Source organism: Oncorhynchus keta, chromosome 32 (assembly GCF_023373465.1).
Source record: "Oncorhynchus keta strain PuntledgeMale-10-30-2019 chromosome 32, Oket_V2, whole genome shotgun sequence".
NCBI lineage: Eukaryota > Metazoa > Chordata > Actinopteri > Salmoniformes > Salmonidae > Oncorhynchus > Oncorhynchus keta.
Window position 1 is genome coordinate 587,017 of NC_068452.1, and position 22,035 is coordinate 609,051.

The 22,035-nt window shown below is 42.8% G+C and overlaps 1 protein-coding gene across 1 annotated transcript in view; it reads right to left on the reverse strand.

Annotated features, from left to right (window-relative positions):
- Positions 1–21,707, reverse strand: part of LOC118365694 (E3 ubiquitin-protein ligase NEURL1-like) — a 65,402-nt gene extending 43,695 nt beyond the window's left edge. Inside the window, exons 1-3 of the mRNA XM_052490297.1 lie at positions 21,437–21,707; positions 5,586–5,851; positions 1,467–1,788 (exon numbers count right to left, since the gene is read on the reverse strand). Of these exons, the coding sequence (XP_052346257.1) occupies positions 1,467–1,788; positions 5,586–5,851; positions 21,437–21,470 (622 nt within the window). The 5' untranslated portion in view covers positions 21,471–21,707. The remainder of the gene's footprint in view (positions 1–1,466; positions 1,789–5,585; positions 5,852–21,436) is intronic.
- Positions 21,708–22,035: the final 328 nt, after the last annotated feature.

The following is a 22,035-nucleotide window of genomic DNA, read 5'->3' on the forward strand; positions in this document are numbered from 1 at the left end:
CTAAATAAGAATGTGTAGGCCTACAGTACTGAAGGGGGAAAAAACTAGCTGGACTGCTGCATGTCTGTGTATACAGAGAGATAAGAGGACACTGGTTTTATTGTAAACACGATGTATATATTTTGGATGTAGCTGGAAAGCTAAAGCAGGAAAATAACAAAAACATCTGGGGAAGAAAATGTTAGGACTGTTACAGTTCAGATGTAAGCAACCAGTATGATGAGGGCAGATGTTAGTCAGAAGGCCCCCTGAGGACCTATAGGAGCTCTGCACCCTAGGCTGCCCTGGGTATAGCCTGACTGTAAAAGGCTGTGGGTTGATTTAACTAGGGCTGAAGAGAGCGATTGTAACAGCACTCCGAGCAGCATACGGTTTACCAAGACGCCAGGGATCTCCCCAAGTGACTTATAGAAGAGAGTTCAAACTGTCCAAGTATTGTAGGAAATATACTTTTAGCCAAAGGAACACACATGATTCTTGACATTTTAATATTTTTTGTTTGTTTTGTTAACTTTTTTCTCTCCCCCCCGATGCTATTCTTGCTTTCCGGCGTCACGGTAATGCGAGACGACAATGTGAACTTTGGGCCAACAAATTGTGGCCCCGTTGTCTGACGTTGCTACTCTCAGGAGTCCGTGCTAGTCTGTTCAGGAATACAGCTAGGTTTCTATCGCTACTTGTCATCACTGCCTCCCGTCAAGACTAGGAGTGCGGGGGGACTGGGGGGTTCAGATAAAACGACTCCAACATCACACCCCTCTGCTATCCGAGACAGGAGATACCACTGTACTCCTGTCAATTGGCACGGCTCGCAATTAGGATCAAATGGGCTATCTATGGAACATGTGACCAACCCCCTTGTCTATTTTTATCATAAGCGGGATGACAACATTGACACATTGAATCTCTAGAGAACAGAAACATGCACAGTATGCCATAGGCCCTGGGTACATCAAAGCATTGGCTAACGCTAGGTTATCGCATGCTATGTCTATCGCTATGGTATGCATGCTAAGACTTGGCTAATGCTAGGCTATCGTATGCTATGTCTATCTCTATGGTATGTATGGTAAAGCTGCATTTGCAGCCCATGTGCTATAGTGGTGCAGACGTACTAGGGCCAAATGTTAGTCATATATAGATAGCATTTGTAAAGACCTTGTCATCAGAGTGGTTCACATTAGGTTAGAATAACTATCACTAACCTCATCCACCTCATTCCCAGTCAGGAGACACTATGTTTACAGTAGGTAAACATGTTACAATACCTAACATGACTTTGGAGTGGACAAAACGCACCATTACATTCTGTATGACCATAAGGTACTTACCGTAAAGGCATGGGTGATCACCAAATGCCATAACCTCCTAATTCTCTCATTGTCCATCACCGTACCAATAAGCTAGAAGTGAGGAATGGTATGGAGATGTATGTGTAGGTGTGCATGCATGCTTTCTTAACATACCTAACAGTTGCACTCCACGGGTCAACCCATAGACATCTATCAGTCCCCACAGAGGTTCTCCTGTTCTCACCCCACTGAAGAACAACATCGGGTTGGACTCATTGATTCTATAGAAGACCCGGCCCTTCTTGTCCACCCAGAAGGCGATGACGTTCCCTTCGTTGGCGAACTCCTCAGGTAGTGCCTTGGCCCAGAAGCCACTCTGGGAGACCAGGTCAGGACAGGCATACTTGGGCAGGCTGTCTGGGTTGATACGGGACGGGTCTTTAGCCGTGAATCCCAGACGGAGAGCTCCGCTCCAGCAACACTGCTTCTTAGTGATCTGTGGAAGGAGGACAGAGGAGGATAGGTCGATGGTCTTAGAGCAGTTTGTCGTAGCATAAGAGTGTAAAGGTCTCGGATTGTACTTCATAAGGAAGTCTAAATGTTGCCTTGAAGTTTGAAGGTTCCCTTTGTGTATTGTCTGTCAATGAGATTCCATTTTGTGACCGAGGCCTATACAATGCTGACAGGTTGCAAAAGAAAGCAAGTAATGGGCCTATTTGGTTTGTTGAGTGAATGGCTTGCCTTGGTTGTATAACTGTACTAGGGTTTCCGTTAGTAAAATATGGTGGCAGACCTTTGCCAGGCATCATTTTCATTTTCCCGGACATTTAAGACATTTAACGGACCCAATATGCATTGGGTGCGTAACCTGATTAAGGCGTCCACCCACAGTGACAGAAATCCCATTTAGATTATGGCAATTCATCTCAACAGACCATGCGACTCTAGGACGCAATGGCGTGCGTCCTTCTTACAGAAATCCGATGCGCAATTTGAAAATAACTGCCACATTTGATTTTCCTCAGCTAACAACAGGAGTAAATGAACAGCAAAATCACTAGCCTATGTCAATCTGCTATCCCCCATAGTTGAAAAGTGTACCTATTCTATTGGACAGCTTGTCGTTCCGTGTGAAAGAAATAGGCTATTACAAACTAAATCTGGGACAGCTGTGGGACGATCGTTCCCAAATTCATACAACTAGAAGACCTAGGCTACATCTCCAAAACAATGTAAAAAGCAATGACGCTCGTGCAACTGATCAGAATATTTAGCTTAAAATATTGATACGTTATTATTTCTTCACATTATAAGCGCAGCAATGCGCACAAGGCAGTAGGAAACATGCGAATGTTTGTTTCATAATGCAATTAGCAGGAAAACACAGTTGTCAGAAGCGCACAGAGAAAAATATATACAATACAACATGAGAGGAATAGGCTACTGGTTTCAATGGCATATGGAATATGGTACGTTTGGTTGGATTTTGGCTAGGCTACTTCGAAGCCAGGTAAGACATGCCTCATAATATGTACTGTAGTAAAACTTTCAGGTTTCAAACAGTTAAGTATATGTTTTCAAAATTCATACTGCCTTCAGCTCATTGCAAAGTGGTGTGTGACACACTAATGCCTGCCTAGTTGCCCATGCACTTGACTTGCGAATGGGAAGTGCAAAGCAATTACCAGTTGAGAAATAAAAATAGTAGCTCTTTTTAATCGTGGCCATCAAAACTGTTTTTAACAGGCGATTGCATTAAGAATTGTTGCACAATGATTGGGCTTATAAAAGCACGTTTCACTCCAGCACTAACGAACCAGCTGTTTGATGAGCTGTAGCAGAAAATCTCACGCTACAGGGACTGGTATTTCAATGGCTCCGGACATTTGAGTGAAAACCTCGCTGAGCCAAAAAATGTTTTTGCAGCTTTTCTTTCTTTTCTACAGGTTAACGGAAACCCTGAACTGTACCTAAATAAAACTAATGCAAAACAAAAGCCTACGTTGTCTTGAGGTTTAAGTGTACTTCAGAGCAAGGGTTCCCAAACCTTTTTCACTCAGGCCCCCATTGCAGCATCGGGGAACATCACGCGTTTAAAACCCATTTCCTGCAGTTCTACACATTTTGTCATAGGGTGAGGAGAGCATTTATCAGTTTTAAAGATTATTTTCTTTTAATTCTATATATATATATATACAGTGGGGCAAACAAGTATTTAGTCAGCCATCAATTGTGCAAGTTCTCCCACTTAAAAAGATGAGAGAGGCCTGTAATTTTCATCATAGGTACACTTCAACTATGACAGACAAAATGAGAAAAAAATCCAGAAAATCACATTGTAGGATTTTTAATGAATTTATTTGCAAATTATGTTGGAAAATAAGTATTTTGTCAATAACAAAAGTTTATCTCAATACTTCTTTCCTTTACGGATCAGTCGTCCTGGTCCCTTTGCAGAAAAACAGTCCCAAAGCATGATGTTTCCACCCCCATGCTTCACAGTAGGTATGGTGTTCTTTGGATGCAACTCAGCATTCTTTGTCCTCGAAACACGACAAGATGAGTTTTTACCAAACAGTTCTATTTTGGTTTCATCTGACCATATGACATTCTCCCAATCTTCTTCCGGATCATCCAAATGCTCTCTAGCAAACTTCAGACGGGCCTGGACATGTACTGGCTTAAGCAGGGGAACACGTCTGGCACTGCAGGATTTGAGTCCCTGGCGGCGTAGTGTGTTACTGATGGTAGGCTTTGTTACTTTGGTCCCAGCTCTCTGCAGGTCATTCACTAGGTCCCCCCGTGTGGTTCTGGGATTTCTGCTCACCGTTCTTGTGATCATTTTGACCCCACGGGGTGAGATCTTGCGTGGAGCCCCAGATCGAGGGAGATTATCAGTGGTCTTGTATGTCTTCCATTTCCTAATAATTGCTCCCACAGTCCCACAGTCTTCCCAGCCTGGTGCAGGTCTACAATTTTGTTTCTGGTGTCCTTTGACAGCTCTTTGGTCTTGGCCATAGTGGAGTTTGGAGTGTGACTGTTTGAGGTTGTGGACAGGTGTCTTTTATACTGATAACAAGTTTGAAACAGGTGCCATTAATACAGGTAATGAGTGGAGGACAGAGGAGCCTCTTAAAGAAGAAGTTACAGGTCTGTGAGAGCCAGAAATCTTGCTTGTTTGTAGGTGACCAAATACTTATTTTCCACCATAATTTGCAAATAAATTCATTAAAAATCCTACAATGTGATTTTCTGGATTTTGTTTTCTCATTTTTACTGTCATAGTTGAAGGGTACCGATGATGAAAATTACAGGCCTCTCATCCTTTTAAGTGGGAGAACTTGCACAATTGGTAGCTGACTAAATACTTTTTTGCCCACTGTATGTATGTATGTATCTATGTATGTATGTATGTATGTATGTATGTATGTATGTATGTATGTATGTATGTATGTATGTATGTATGTATGTATGTATGTATGTATGTATGTATGTATATATATATATATATATATATATATATATATATATATATATATATATATATATATATATATATAAATAAATAAAAGACGTTTAGGAACCACTGCTTTAGAGCACTTGGCTGAATTAACTGTTGTGCTTGCTGCTATTCACTCATCACTGTTTTACCAACACCCAGTAAAGCCACAACCACTTGCCCTGGAGCCATAAGCAGTATTGACCCAGTGCTTTGACTGTGTTGACATGCTGGCTTGTTAGATGGAAAGCTGCTAAGCCTATTTGGGGAGACACAGGAACAGGAGGGGGAAGCAGCAGTAGACTGAAAGAAGGATTTACCTGGACAAACTCATAAGCTAGGTGTGTGTGTGTGTGTGTGTGTGTGTGTGTGTGTGTGTGTGTGTGTGTGTGTGTGTGTGTGTGTGTGTGTTCGCATCACCAACCTGACTTGGTGTGTTTACATTATATATACCGTGCATACATCAGATACTGTACCCATCAAAGCTAGTCTCACCTATTTTACAGATCCGTGTTAGTATCTCTCTCCGTATCTTGCGTCACCATCTTTGGAGCCTATGGTGTCAGCATCCCACCATGTATAGAACATCCTACAAAAGTTCCCTACAACTGGATGTTCTGGTGCCTCTCTGGCAGTTCAACATGTTGATTGGGGACCTCGTTGAGGGATGGGCTTTTTTGTTGTTCTTGAAAATGTTCATAAAAATCAACAAATAAAATGAATCTACCGTTGTTAGAATACTTTAAATAAACCTCCTTGGGTGTGGTGTTGTGTCCATCTAAATCTCTACATACCTTGATCCGGACCTGCTCGTACAACGCTACGGGTCTGTTGCTGAAGGTGATGGCGTTACAGAAGCTGGCCTGCCTCTTGACGGTCCTCTGGGCCAGGTCCATGGCGATCTGGGAGCCCTTGGTGTTCGGGTGGAAGAGCAAGGGACTTATGGCCAGGCCTCTCCTCTGGCCCCCGCCCACAACGCCACACTGCTGGATGGGCAGGCAGCGCTTGGGCTTGTGGTGGCATCGGTGGGTGGTGGAGGGGAACGGACCGCCCAGAGAGTCTGATGGATAGACAGAGGGGTGCCATCAGAATGATATTCAACCCCTTCTAATCCTTTATACAGCATGGGTTTGTGTTCTATGTTGTTATGCGTCTTGTACTGTATGTAAACACTCATCATCACACATGACGTTCCCTACCAGGAAATATATAGGATTACATCTAGATAGATAATTTAGTCCATTAGTGCCTCACTAGGATCATCTGCATAAGAAAGCTTCAATATGAGTGTGTGCCGGAGTCCTGACTACTGGTAATGAATAAGATGCAGAGTGAATGAATGTGTTTACCAATGACTCAGGGAGCAGGTGGCGGTTCTAAAAATCGGTCCCCAGTCACCTCTCGTTTCAATTTCATGGCTCCTTCAACTGTTCTGGCTATAATGTGAGACCTTTATCATGTCATGTGAATGTGACATTAGCCTGTTCCCCCCCCCCCCCATGAAGTTCCCTCACAGAAAATAAAAGTTGTTTGAATTTAATTGAATATAAATACAGTCATTAGAATAGGCGTAGTTCTTGCTCAGCTTTAGCTGAAGTTGGATGATTGTCACATATTAGAATGTGTAAATTGCCCCATGATGCCGATCTAAGCACAACGTCACGTTTCCCCACGTTTACGGCAAAGGTTATGATTTAGGGAGGCTATAGCTGATCCCAGATCTGTGTCTATGGGGGACCGTCTATGGATTTCTAGGCCTCTTCCTTCCTACTAGTTCACCTCTCACTACAATCTGACTTGTCTGATTCACATAAACACCAGTTGCTCAGTAATCCTGTCGGTCCTCCAGCGAAAACCAATTGCCCATGCTGTTGTTTAACGTTTTACAATGTTTGAGTAGGAAATGACATTTCCCTCCCTGTTCATTGCTTTGTGCCTGACCTTGTGACCTTAGGACTGGCAAATACAGTCAGTGGTTAATGGGCACCATCGCTGACCCAACATGATCATCCTGTTGTGAGTATTGATGCCAAGCCTGAGTCAGTGACAACGTGGCATTCTCAGTTAGGATAAAGCATCATTACTGTACAGTGTAGGATATAATACAATACTATTATAGTATCCATGTTTATAGTATAAACCACGTGTAAATGAACTTTGAGTTTAATTGAATATTATTTATTGATATAAGGAGGGGGGGTGTCCAATAACCTCGTATTGTCTCGGGAAAATGCATACAGTTCATCATGTGACTCATATAAACAAGTACAGGGAAGTACAAACGGACAGGAAACTACAAACTACATGATTTAAATCTAGTAACAGAATCCAAATAGATATTCTAGCGCATCATTAGGAACTGCAATACTAGGAAAGTTCCAGTACGGTACAATATATCATATGACTCATATAAACCAACTCAGGGACGCACAAACTTAATGATTTGATTAGAATCTACAAATATAATGTAAATAGAGAACCTAGTGCACCAGGAACAAACCATAGGATTTCACTTCTATCTAGTGCAGCCACATCTGTTATAACACATCAGTAGGATCTGCAACGGAAAGCTTCAGTATTATCATGACTATTAGGAATTACATCAAGATAGATAATTTAGTCCATTAGTGCCTCACTAGGATCATCTGCATAAGAAAGCTTCAATATGAGTGTGTGCCTGAGTCCTGACTACTGGTAATAAATAAGATGCAGAGTGAATGAATGTGTTTACCAATGACTCAGGGAGCAGGTGGCGGTTCTAAAAATGGGTCCCCAGTCACCTACTACACTGCAGCAGCCAGCCATGCTCTCAAAGACACACGTCTCGTTTCAATTTCATGGCTCCTTCAACTGGTCTGGCTATAATGGCCTACACTGTGTACAAAAAGGTAGGAATACCTTCCTACTATTGAGTTGCACTCCCTTTTGCCCCCAGAACAGCCTCAATTCGTCAGGACATGGACTCTATAAGGTGTCAAAAGCATTCCACAGGGATGCTGGTCCATGTTGACTCCAATGCTTCCCAAAGTTGTGTCAAATTGTCTGGATGTCCATTGACCATTTTTGATACACACGGAAAACTGTTGAGTGTGAAAAACACTGTAGTGTTATAGTTCTTGACAAAAACCGGTGCGCCTGGTACCTACTACCATACCCCGTTCAAATTCACTTCAATCTTTTGTCTTGCCGGTTCACGCTCTGAATGGCACACAAACACAATTAATGTCTCAATTGTCTCAAGACATAAAAATATTTGTTTAACCTGTCTCCTCCCCTTCATCTACACTGATTGAAGTGGATTTCGCACTACAGTGGGTAGTGTGAACGGCCCAGTACATCACTGGAGCCAAGCTTCCGGTCATCCAGGACCTCTATACCAGGTGGTGTCAGAAGAAGGCCCTAAAAATTGTCAAAGACTCCAGCCACCCTAGTCTTAGACTGTTCTCTCTGCTACCGCACGGCAAGCCGTACTGGAGCGCCAAGTCTAGAGGCTTTAAAACAGCTTCAACCCCCAAGACATAAGACTCCTGAACATCTAATCAAATGGCTACCCAGACTATTTGCAGTGCCCCCCCCCCTCATCCCCTCTTTACACCACTGCTCCTCTCAGTTGTCATCTATGCATAGTCACTTTAATAACTCCACCTACATGTACATACTACCTCAACTAACCGGTGCCCCCGCACGCTAACTCTGTACCGGTACCCCCCATATATAGTGTCGCTATTGTTATTTTACTGCTCCTCTTTAATTACTTGTTACATTGAACTCTTATTCTTATCCGTATTTTTTTGAAGCTGCATTGTTGGTTAGTGGCTCGTAAGTAAGCATTTCACTGTAAGGTCGGCGCATGTCACTAATAAAATTGTAGTTGATTTGATTGGATTTAACAAGTGAGATCAACAAGGGATCACAGCTTTCACCTGGATTCACCTGGTCAGTCTATGTCATGGAAAGAGCAGGTGTTCCTAATGTTTTGTAGACACAGTGTACATAATGTCACGTGAATGGGGTATTAGCCTGTTGTGCCCTTTCAATTAGCTAACTGTGTTTTGGTTCTATTCTCTATTCAAATCAGGGCATCTTGGTTGTCCTCACCAAATTGTACAAATCACAATAACCCAGCTCTCCTACTTTTTACCATTGATAACCTCAACAAAGGCTGCAAAAGCAACTGAGGTTCTGGAAATCACCGATAAGGCCTGTATACAGCGTTCTACATAACAGCTAGCCTACGTCCCAAATGGCACCCTATTCCCTACACAGTGCACTACCTTCAACCAGAGCCCTATAGGGTACTGTCACGGTCGTCGTATAGAGGAGACCAAGGTGCAGCGTGGTAAGCGTACATAACTCTTTTAATGAAAGAACAAACACTGAACAAAACAACAAAACGTGAAGCTATATGGCTAGTGCAGACAGGCAACTAAATATAGAATAACAACCCACAGAATACCCAAGGAAAAGGGCTACCTAAATATGGTCCCCAATCAGAGACAATGATAAACAGCTGATTGAGAACCAATCTAGGCAACCATAGACATATAAACCCCTAGACATACAAAAACCCTAGACAATACAGAAACGAAACAAACCACCTCGTCACACCCTGACCTAACCAAAATAATAAAGAAAACAGAGATAACTGAGGTCAGGGCGTGACAGGTACGGCCAAAATGAGTGCACTAACAAGGAAATAGGGTGCCATTCGGGAGGAAGACTACTTTATCAATAGATACCCACTCCCAGTGTTTAGCCTATACAACCACTTACTCACTCAGGCCCCATAATCAAGCATCATGTCTTTTGTCTTAGCGTTGGGGCAAAGGGAGAGCATTCATTGAATGGGGCATACATGGTCGCAGCAGATTGGACAGTTTGTGTGTGTGTGTGTGTAGTGTACAGTATGTGTGTGTCAGGCCAGATTGAACTGAATGCATTAGCGACAACTAGCGAAATGAGAGCCGCAGCTGTTGGTTGAGGGAAACAGGGGTTAAGTGTGAATTCACGTTCCTTAGCAACCCTCAATCCCTGCGTCAAAGGCTAGATTTGCGGGAACGGCTCAGGCTTGATACGGACAGATGCTATTTGTTTGCTAGCAGACAACAGATGACTGATAATTGCATTTTAGTGCTACGGTTTATCAGGACAGTATTGTAGGCTACAAGTAGGATCACTAATATTTCCCAACTCATCTCAGCCTATCTGAATGAAAGTCATTTTTCCATAAAGGATTGCTGTGTTTTATGCTTATTGAAAGGCTGTCTGTCAATGCTTTGGAGCTATGCCTACAGATACAGGATATTAATTTGACCAGTTTCTAACGCAGGTTGGCGTTTCTTGTCATGAGTCTTGTCCTGGAGGCAGAACGGAGCGATTTCCTTTAAATAGCCCAGCGGTTAGCTTTTTGGTCTGAATTTAAAGAGGTGCCCCAGTCTCCTTTTCACCTCATTCCACACCTGATTTACTTAACACAAGGCACATCTCAATAGGTGGTCCGGGTAAGTCACAGATTCCCATCAGACCAACTCCTAGAATGCCCTACTAAAATAAAAACACACTTTTTTGCTCAGATTTGGTTGTTGTTTGTTTACCCTTTACTGTCTGTACTTTACTGTATTCATACTTGGGATATTGCTTTTCAACAGTAACAGTTCTAACCATCGCTGAAGGACATTTTTAAGGATAGGGTCAGGCATTTGGGGCAGTTTGAATGATGAGCGATGTTTGAACTTCTACTGTTGAAAAGCAATATCCCAAGTAGAAATACAGTAGCAGTGTGGTTTTATGACTTTACAGCTGTGCCAGCTAGTGAACACTCCGCAGAGCTGCCTCCAGAAGAATATTCATGATGAAAAATGCTAACCTGCGTTTCGCAGAAAATAATCCTGCAGCAACAGGAAATGTGAATTATTATGTGGATTATAATAAATGGATATTTTCATTGTAGTGGTTGATTCATTTTCCATTACGGCAGATCAAGTTAGAAATGTAAAAGTGGAAATTACAACCTTTAGAATCCTTTTTAAACCTGAATACACTAAAAGTCTCAATTTCCTGCTGTACAGGAAAATGATCATGAACAAAAGAGTGGTCAAATTAAGATCCTACGTCTGTACCATCGGAGGGATGTTAATCAGAATGACCAACCTTCCCAGAGAATTCCACTTCTAATTCTCAATAGGTGGGCTCCCGAGTGGTGCAGCGGTCTAAGGCACTGCATCTCAGTGCTAGAGGCGTCACTACAGACCCCGTTCCGATCCCGGGCTGTATCACAACCGGCCGTGATCAGGAGTTCCATCTGAACTCGCTTGCCTAGTTAAATAAATACAAAATTCCCAATGCCTACAATTTGACCTCAAGTAACATCTGTGGAAGGATGGAAGCATATTGGGTGATGAAGCCGATGATTACGAAGCTCCAAGTCCGGTCATGTGTAACAGGTCCTTCCACCTCATACATATATACTGTTGATAGGATTTCACATGCCTAATTTGTGCTCTCGCTGCCATTGGTTACACTCTTAGGAAAAAAAAGGTGCTTTCTAGAACCTAAAAGGGTTCATTGGCTGTCTCCATATGAGAACCCTTTGAAGAACCCTTTTGGTTCCAGGGAGAACCTTATTGGGTTCAATGTAGAACCCTTTCCCCGGAGGGGAAAATGACCTGGAACGAAAAAGGGTTCTCCCATGGGGACAGCCAAAGAACCCTTTTTTTCTGAGAGTGTAGTTTTAGAGTTGAGGGTACAATTCCTACAGTATAATAGTGAGATGAAAAAGCCCAATTATGGCAATTGTTTCAGTGATGTTCTGTGTGCACACATAGTTCACACATGGAGCCACTCTCCTATTCAAACTCTGCATTGAAACATTGTTTATAATGATGAATACCTCATTTTGATTCCATTAGCCAAAGATGATTAATTAGCTGTTAGCGAGCTATTTTCGAAGGCGAAAAGCGAGCGAGGAGCCTAAGTTAAGTGTCCAATTTGATTGATTTCTTTCTGTACACAAAAGAGGTAACTCTATGAATCAGGTAGAGAGGAATGCAAGACACAAGGGGTATTTAAATAAAATACAAAGTTATTTGTCACCTGCTCGATAAACTAATAGTGAAATGCTTACTTACTGGCCCTTCCCAACAATGCAGAGAAAGAAAATAGAGAAATAATAGAACGGAATAACACGTAATAATAAATACACAGTGAGTAATGGTAACTTGGCTATAGAGTCAATGTGCAGGGATACGAGGTAATTGAGGTAGATACTGTGTGTACAAATACCATGCATTTGGAATGTATCCAGACCCCTTGGCTTCATTCCACATTTTGTTACGTTTCAGCCTTATTCTAAAATGTATTAAATCATTTTCCCCCCTCATCAATCTATGACAAAGTAAAAACAGGTTTTTAGACATTGTTCCAAATGTATTAACAACAATAAAATTGAAATATTACATTTACATAAGTATTCAGACCCTTTACTCCAGTCTGTGACCCTTCGCCCCAGTCTGAATGCTCTGGAGCAGGTTTCACTCAAGGATCTCTCTGTACTTGGCTTGGTTCATCTTTCCCTTGATCCTGACTAGTCTCCCAGTCCCTGCCGCTGAAATACATCCCCACAGCATGATGCTGCCACCACCAGGCTTCACAGTAGGGATGGTGCCAGGTTTCCTCCAGATGTGACGCTTGGCATTCAAGAGAATCTTGTTTCTCATGGTCTGAGAGTCCTTAAGGGGCATTTTGGCAAAATACAAGCGGGCTGTCGTGCCTTTTACTGAGGAGTGGCTTCAGTCTGGCCACTCTACCATAAAGGCCTGATTGGTGGAGTGCTGCAGAGATAGATGGTTGTCCTTCTGGAAGGTTCTCCCATCTCCACAGAGGAACTTCTTCCATTTAAGAATGATGGAGGCCACTCTGTTCTTGGGAACCTTCAGTGCTGCAGAAATGTTTTGGTACCCTTCCCTAGATCTGTGCCTTGACACAATCCTGTCAGGGAGCTCTACGGACAATTCCTTCGCCTCATGGATTGGTTTTTTCTTTGACATGCACTGTCAACTATGGGACCTTATATAGACAGGTGTGTGCCTTTCCAAATCATGTCCAATCAATTGAATTTACCACAGGTGGACTCCCATCAAGGTGCAGAAACATCTCAAGGCTGATCAATGGAAACAGGATGCACCTCAATTTCGAGTCTCATAGCAAAGCGTCTGAATAATTATGTAAATAAGCTATTTCTGTTTTTAATACATTTGCAAACATTTCTACAAATCAGTTTTCGTTTTGTCATTATGGGGTATTGTGTGTAGATTGATAAGAAAAACAATTTATTAAATCCATTTGAGAATAAGGCTGTAACTTAAGAAAATGTGGAAAAGTCAAGGGGTCTGAATCCTTTCCAAATGCACTGTAGGTAAGGATAAGGTGCTCCTATCAGATCGTGTAGTTGCTCCAGCAACGTGTCCAAAGGTGGTGTCTGTCACACACACCAACACACGCATGCACACACACACACACACACCAACACACGCATGCACACACGCACACACACAGCTTTAAAATGGCTCTATTTAACCTTCTAGTCCGGAAGCTGCATCCCATAACACAGCAACATCCTCATTAGTGTGTGTGTGTGTGTGTGTGTGTGTGTGTGTGTGTGTGTGTGTGTGTGTGTGTGTGTGTGTGTGTGTGTGTCAGTGTCCATTTAAAATCCTTACATGACTGTTCTCTCCCTCTCTCCCAAAGGTCAAGGATGTCTCTTTATGGATAAACATTGTGCATACTGTGGTTCTTCTTCCGTAGCCTGGAGAAGTGTGTGTGTGTGCGCCGGCGCGCGTGTGAGGACTTATTTCGCTAATGACCTCACAGTAATGACAAGTCTAATCCCTGTCGGAACACACACGGCTTCTGTGTGACTAAGACATGTCATCCTTCAATGAACATCTTTGTAAAACTGTAAACTAATCTTCCTGCTGTAGTTGTATAACTAGACTGAGTGGGCTGCGTCTCAATTGACAGCCTATTCCCTATTTAGTGCATGTACTGTATATATCTATGTAGGGAATAGGGTGCCACGACACACCCTTGGAGCAGTGTGAGGGAATGTAATTGCCATACTGCACGGGTTACTGACAGTATAATGGCATAGAATGTGAATAGTGTTCCATCAGCTAGGATAAATATTCAAATATTTGTTCAGGAGAACAAACTGACGTTGGAGTCATGACTTCCTGGTTGTATCTTATCTTTCAGTTATAACTGTCATTCATACAATAGCACTTGAGTCCTCATTATGGTATTGCCCACATAAAACAGAATTAGTCCTCATAATACTATTGTCTTCATAATACACATGGTACTAGTCATCATAATGGTATTGTCTTCTAGGCTTGGGCGGTGTACCAGAGATCGTATACCGGGGTACTTGGAAATAGCCACGGGACGGTTTCTCAATGCCGTTGAAACTATTTTGTTAAAGTTTTTCATAGTACATGGCCTCACACATGAATCCAAATCAAAATATTTGTAGCTACTTTTGAAGTAAATACCTGCAGTCAACTTGTGCAATACGTTAGAAGATAAAACAGATCACGGTCCTCATTTCACCTGTCACATTCGTTTGGTCCCAAAGTCGTTTTCATTGCAAGCACCAGCGTACTGTTAGCTCGCTAGCTTACGTTAGCTGGCAGCTTGCTAGCTAATGCTACGTGAATGAGCTGTGCAGTAATAATATTTGTATCTTTGAAAGCCATATGCATTGCTAGTTATAGCCTCATGTTAGCTCGCTAACATTGAACCTAGTTGATTAGCTTTAGCTCACCTGCAGATTTATGCATGGTGCATGATAGTATGGGTTGGCATTATGGGTCTAAAAAAAAAAGACTCTATGCAAGTAACCGTTTACACCTTCTGTTTCCTCTGTATGTGACAAATAAACATGGATTCTACTTGATATAGTATGTGTTTACCAGAGACGGTAATGTGAAGAAGAACACCAAAGTCCGATTAGGATATAGACCAAGGATTAGATCAAGTGTATTTTTACTACTACTTTTTGCTACTACTCTCACCACTTTTAGTCTTAATCTTTGGTTGTTTACTACACTAGCTGATACACTCTGTTTAGTATGGTCCTTCTGTAGCTCAGTTGGTAGAGCATGGCGCTTGTAACGTCAGGGTAGTGGGTTCGATTCCCGGGACCACCCATACGTAGAATGTATGCACACATGACTGTAAGTCGCTTTGGATAAAAGCGTCTGCTAAATGGCATATATTATTATTATTAGTACATGGCCTCACAAGTGAATCCCTAAAGACATGGGTGGGGCTAAGGCTTAAGAGGGTGTGAACGATGCTAAATTGGTGTAGATAAAGAAAAGCTCTCCAGTAGGTGTACCAACCCATTTACGGGCCATTTTCTCAAAAGTGGGTTTACAAGTTGATCAACCTTTCAAAGAATAATTCATTTCCCATAGTTCCACAACTACAGTGTATGATATACAATTTTCTAGCTCTGAGCCTCTACTTTTATCAATGTAAAAACACCATTTCAAATTTTGCTACATAGGAACGAATCAAGGTGGTGGGTCACATATGAACATTTGGTTACCGCCCAACCCTATTGTCTTCATAAACACATACTACTAGTCAACATAATACTATAATGTCTTCATAATACACATAGTACTAGTCATAATAATACTATAATGTCTTCATAATACACATAGTACTAGTCATCATAATACTATAATATCTTCATAAAACACAAGGTATTAGTCCTCATAATACTATTCTCCTTATAATACACAGTTACGATTCCACAAGAAAACGGGTATTGTGTCATACTATTGTCATACAATGTGCCAATCAAAGCATAATGAAGCCATAAACAGAATCGCTGTGGCAACATAGGGCAAGCAGGATTCTAAGAATGCAGGGACAATGGAGCTTGCCAGGGTGTCTATCAGCAACTGAGACCCACAGCAAAGCAATAAGAACCTCCCCGCTCTCCTCTTCATTGAAGTGTGGGCTGGGTTTTAGCCTAGCAGTTAAGAGGTTCAGCAAAGGAACCCAAAATGTTGCTGGTTCGAATCTCCAAGTTGACTAGGTGAAATCAGCCGATGTGCCTTTGAGCAAGGCACTTATCCCTAATTGCTCCTGTAAGTCGCTCTGTACAAGAGCGTCTGCTAAATGACAACAACAAAAAATGAAACAAAATACAAACTAATTTCCACCTGTCACTCATAGCTCCCCAGGCTTGCTTCTCTATAAAACACAGCTTAATACACACATCCTCCAGAGATCCGGGACCAACACACAGACATGCACGAGCACGCACACACAGGCTTGAACGAATGCACACACACACACACACACTCTGGGCAGACGTTTAGCCTTATGATCGACCCACAGTCACTTCTTATTTCACCAGAGCAGCAGCAGGAATAGAGGATTTGAATGTCTGCTTACAAATACAGGAAATCGGGGGATTGAAAAAGTTCTATAAAATAAAGATTACACAAAATAAATACAGGATCTGCGTTTCGTATTCAGTTTCACATTTCTTTCTGTAAGCATCTGTTGGCAATGGCGTTTACACAATATTGTAGATAAGCCTGAGGCATGGTGACAAACAACATTTTAACGATGTTTGCATAGGTCGTCGGAACAATGTGTATATCATTTCGGTCATCAGTAAATGGCGTTTCGGCTTGAAATGATGAACTATGAAATGAATCAACGAATCACACTCACATAGATCAAGCTAACAATATACAGTACAGCACTAGCATTGTCTCTTATTGCAGTGCCTCTATGCATCATACATTCGTAATGTTTGTGTTATAGACAAGCAGCTTGTGTTATAGACATGCAATTTGTGTTATAGACAAGCAATTTGTGTTATAGACAAGCAATTTGTGTTATAGACAAACAATTTGTGTTATAGACAAGCAATTTGTGTTATAGACAAACAATTTGTGTTTTAGACAAACAATTTGTGTTTTAGACAAACAATTTGTGTTATATACAAGCAATTTGTGTTAAAGACAAACAATTTGTGTTATATACAAGCAATTTGTGTTAAAGACAAACAATTTGTGTTTTAGACAAACAATTTGTGTTTTAGACATGCAATTTGTGTTATAGACAAGCAATTTGTGTTATAGACAAACAATGTGTGTTATATACAAACAATGAGTGTTATAGACAAGCAATGTGTGTTATAGACAAGCAATGTGTGTTATAGACAAGCAATTTGTGTTATAGACAAGCAATGTGTGTTATAGACAAGCAATTTGTGTTATATACAAACAATGAGTGTTATAGACAAGCAATGTGTGTTATAGACAAGCAATGTGTGTTATAGACAAGCAATGTGTGTTATAGACAAGCAATTTGTGTTATAGAGAAGTAACTTGTGTTATAGACAAGCAATTTGTGTTATAGACAAGCAATTCCATTTTCTGGAGGCTGGAGTTGCTAGTGTTCATGTGTGAATGACATATTGGTAATATAAGTCAGACTGAGGTATACGAGGCTGAGGTTACTAAGTGTAAATGTGTGAATGACAGCTGCTATGACAGAGATACAGATCAAGTGGGTAAAACCCAACACTATCCTGCTGGGTTTACAGGTAGGAAGAGATTACTGCCAATGATACTGTAACTATGGCTGCCTTCTGCTCTACTGCTCTTCTAACTGGGCGCCAGCACTTATGTTTGTGGTAACCTGGGATACCTCATCTGCTGCTAGGCAACGACATGACAACACCATTGTTTTGCACTTGATAGACGCATGGCTCGAGAGTCGGGACTGAGCAGATGTTCAAGATTTTCAAGATTAAAAGAGGAAAACTATTCCTGTGCGCAATTCCATAGATAACACACGAAAAATGTATACAAAATATACTACTAACGCAAGCTAATTTTAGTGACAATGCTAGCTCCGTTCTCAAATAGCCTTTCCCTCTGCTTCAACCGAGACTGTGTCAGCTGAATAATTTAGACATCCCCGTCATGGCGTCATGACCACCTGAGAGTGCAAGGTGAGCTGTCCAACTTAATAAAGACCTCATGTCGTGACTCTCGTCTCGCTACGTCGTACACCTGAGCTCAACCATGTTGCCACATTCCCCCAGAGAACAGTGTTAAGCAGCTGCAATCAATAAGTAATAACCATTTTTAGCTTTGATATGGTGTAGTATGACAATATAATGACTCTATGCTCCTCCACAGTAGGTTTGTAGAATGCTTTGTGGAGGAGCCTGATGAGAGTATATTGATTGCAAGCAGGACGCTATTTTTACTGACGCACATGTTAGCACTAACGCACTAACGCACTAACACACACACCCACAGTCGTTATGCGCCGCCTCAAAGGTTACCTGTCAAGTCAAGAGGAATATGGGGTATGTGACAACAGGGGTATGTGCATTGTCACAAAGTGTGTACGTGTGTTGCTATGTGTGTGTTGACTCACGTTAACCCAGTCTGAATCCACAGGGAGGGAGACACTGGTGGCACCCACCAATGCCGCTTGACCCCCTAGACATGTGTTCCTGTCACACCATGGCAAGAGGCCATGACTAAACACACTGGGCACTACTCTGTTAGTAGACCCTGTTTTACTGCTGGGGCGGCAGGGTAGCCTAGTGGTTAGAGCGTTGGACTAGTAAAGTTCAAATCCCCGAGCTGACAAGGTACAAATCTGTCGTTCTGCCCCTGAACGAGGCAGTTAACCCACTGTTCCTAGGCCGTCACTGATAATAAGAATTTGTTCTGAACTGACTTGCCTAGTTAAATAAATAAAAATAAACTGCTCCCTCTCTTCTCCTACTTGTTTCTTTCTCTCTCCCTATTTCTTTCAGAGCGTCTGCTAAATGACTTAAATGTAATGTAAATGTTCTCCCTCCCTCTTTGTGTCTCTCTCCAGTGACTTGAGACAGATTATATGTGTAATACCACTTTAGCCTTTAATCATGAACAGCCTCTGCATGATGAGTGATCTGTGTGCATTTCTTCAGTCCCATGACTATATCCAAATGACATTTCATATTCGAAAGGACAAGGTGAGACACGGAACCTTGATAAGACTTTCACATCAATCAGCGGCTTGTATTTGGAGGCTGAACTTCCTATAGAGGATCTCTCTCCTATAGAGAACCTCAACAAGTGCTCCAAACACATTCAGCCACAACATTGTCCTGATGTGTGCTGCTACAGAACTGACTTTCCTGCCGCAGAACTGGCCTTTTCACCACTTCACACTAGCCTTTACACCGAAACTCACTCACTTAAAATCATACTTACGGTTAGATTTCAGCTAACTCCTTTCATATAGAAACAGCAAGTGCAGTGTAAAACCAAGAAACTAGGCTAGTAAACATGGTCTCCTCTCCCTCTCTCTTTAAGGCCTTTGACCTTGATCCTACCGTGAGAAGCCACGCACACACACCTACATGCAAACACACACACGCGCACACACACGGTCATTCTGCTGTCCTGTCCTGTCGTCTCAGGCCCTACTGTGTCCTTATCTACCTAATTGGATTCATCAATGGACTTTGATTAGACCTAATGATCAGGTGGTCTGACTCCTGGGAGGCTGTGAGGGACTTGGTGTCAGTATGGTGGAGGTAAGCCACTCACTCCACAGCTACAGGTCCAGACAACTAAGTCAACATGTGTTATCTAGACAAGGCCTTTAGTAACCTGATCCAATGCATCGCTGCAGCATTGTGTTTTTATGAACTGTATATTGTGTTTATTATGTTACTTGGATGGATGTGACTGGGCGTGTTTTTACACGTGTTCTGACCTACATGTGTGACAGCCCATAGACTTGAATAATAGAACACGTAGCTTATGCTCACTGATAAACGATACGCCGTTCTATTCATTTTAATAATAATATAATAATAATAATTTTCTGAATTAGAGCCTTGCAGCAATTGACTTGTTTCCCCTTGCACTGAAGGGTCCAAGCGCAATGAATACATGTCATGTTTATTGTTAAAATACCATTTCATAGGCCCACGGAATCCTTTAAAATGGTGTTCTTTAGAGACAGTTACTGTAATTCTGGGACTTGGCAATAAGGCTATGCACAGGATGAGCTAAGCTGTGATAGCCTACATAAACACAAGTTGATTTATTGATTGGTTTGGTTGGCCCACTAACAGCACAGCTGGATATGACTGACTTCCCCCAGTGCACAGAGTGTGGGAAACCCCCACACCAACGTGAGACAACGAGGGGCTTGGGAGGGTGGGGGGGAAACCCCCACACCAACGTGAGACAACGAGGGGCTTGGGAGGGTGGGGGGAAAACTCCCACACCAACGTGAGACAACGAGGGGCTTGGGAGGGTGGGGGGGAAACCCCCACACCAACGTGAGACAACGAGGGGCTTGGGAGGGTGGGGGGAAAACTCCCACACCAACGTGAGACAACTGAAATACACCGAGGAGCTTGGGGGGGAAACCCCCACACCAACGTGAGACAACTGAAATACACAGAGGGGCTTGGGGGGAGGAAACCCCCACACCAACGTGAGACAACTGAAATACACCGAGGAGCTTGGGGGGGAAACCCCCACACCAACGTGAGACAACTGAAATACACCGAGGAGCTTGGGGGGAGGAAACCCCCACACCAACGTGAGACAACGAGGGGCTTGGGGGGGTGGGGGGGAAACCCCCACACCAACTTGAGACAACTGAAATACACCGAGGGGCTTGGGGGGAGGAAACCCCCACACCAACGTGAGACAACTGAAATACACAGAGGAGCTTGGGGGGGAAACCCCCACACCAACGTGAGACAACTGAAATACACAGAGGGGCTTGGGGGGAGGAAACCCCCACACCAATGTGAGACAACTGAAATACACCGAGGAGCTTGGGGGGGAAACCCCCACACCAACGTGAGACAACTGAAATACACCGAGGAGCTTGGGGGAGGAAACCCCCACACCAACGTGAGACAACTGAAATACACCGAGGAGCTTGGGGGAGGAAACCCCACACCAACGTGAGACAACTGAAATACACCGAGGAGCTTGGGGGGGGAACCCCCACACCAACGTGAGACAACTGAAATACACCGAGGAGCTTGGGGGGAGGAAACCCCCACACCAACGTGAGACAACTGAAATACACCGAGGGGCTTGGGGGGAGGAAACCCACACACCAACGTGAGACAACTGAAATACACCGAGGAGCTTGGGGGGGGACCCCGCAACTTTCTTACAAACTGCGTCTACAGTTACTATCATCAATAGAAGGCGACGCAAACGATGGCATCAACGTGGAAACGGATAAAGGGATGATAGACGAATATTGACAGCAGGTTTTCCTATGAATTGCTATGAATTACTTAACTGCATTCAATACAGAATATATCCAATCGACCCAAAGGAAAAACCTCAATGTTTGTATTTCTACTGTCTCCAATGTGACATCTGTGTGACAACAGAATTTGGGTAGCCTACCTGATACACACGCAACGTTGTTTTACGCGACAGGAATTGCACTCTCCAACTATTCTCCATTGCATTGCATATTGAACGAAACGATAACCTACAGTGTGTACAGTATAAGCAATGGTGACGTGATCCATGTCTATCTAAACGTTATTTTTCCTTACCGTACAAGGCATTTCGCGTTATCTGGCCTCCCATGACTACAATTCCAGTCGGCAGCCCTTATATCCCGGCTCTCAATATTCAAACACTTGCGGTATTGATGCACATTCCAACGCCGACAACATGATTGGAGGCTACATCCAGAACGGTCGATTCTTTCTCCCGATTGGAATATAAACACAGTGCACTCCAGCTTCCCTAAGCACCAAGCAGAGCGGTAGTGAAGGCGGCTCCCCCATTCACTGTGCGCCCTCAGCGCCTTGAGCCCCACTCACACACAGACATTTACATAAAAGGTGGAGTCATGACAAAGTGTTGTTAACGCGCTCGCTGCCAGTTTTCCAACAATCATAAAGGATATGAGTAACATGGACACTTGGACAATTTCATTGTAGGCTATACAGGGGAATAGAGTAGAATCGAACATTGCATTGCCTTCCAGAGAGAATGTGTCTTGGAAATAATTTTAAAGAACTGTCAATATAAAATAAAGATGGGCATAGTATACAATGGAGAGTGTGGACATAGGCAGACTATGTGAGAGCTATAGGCTGTGCTGGAGCGCTAGTTCTACGGGCTTATCTCTCACAGTGTCATCCCG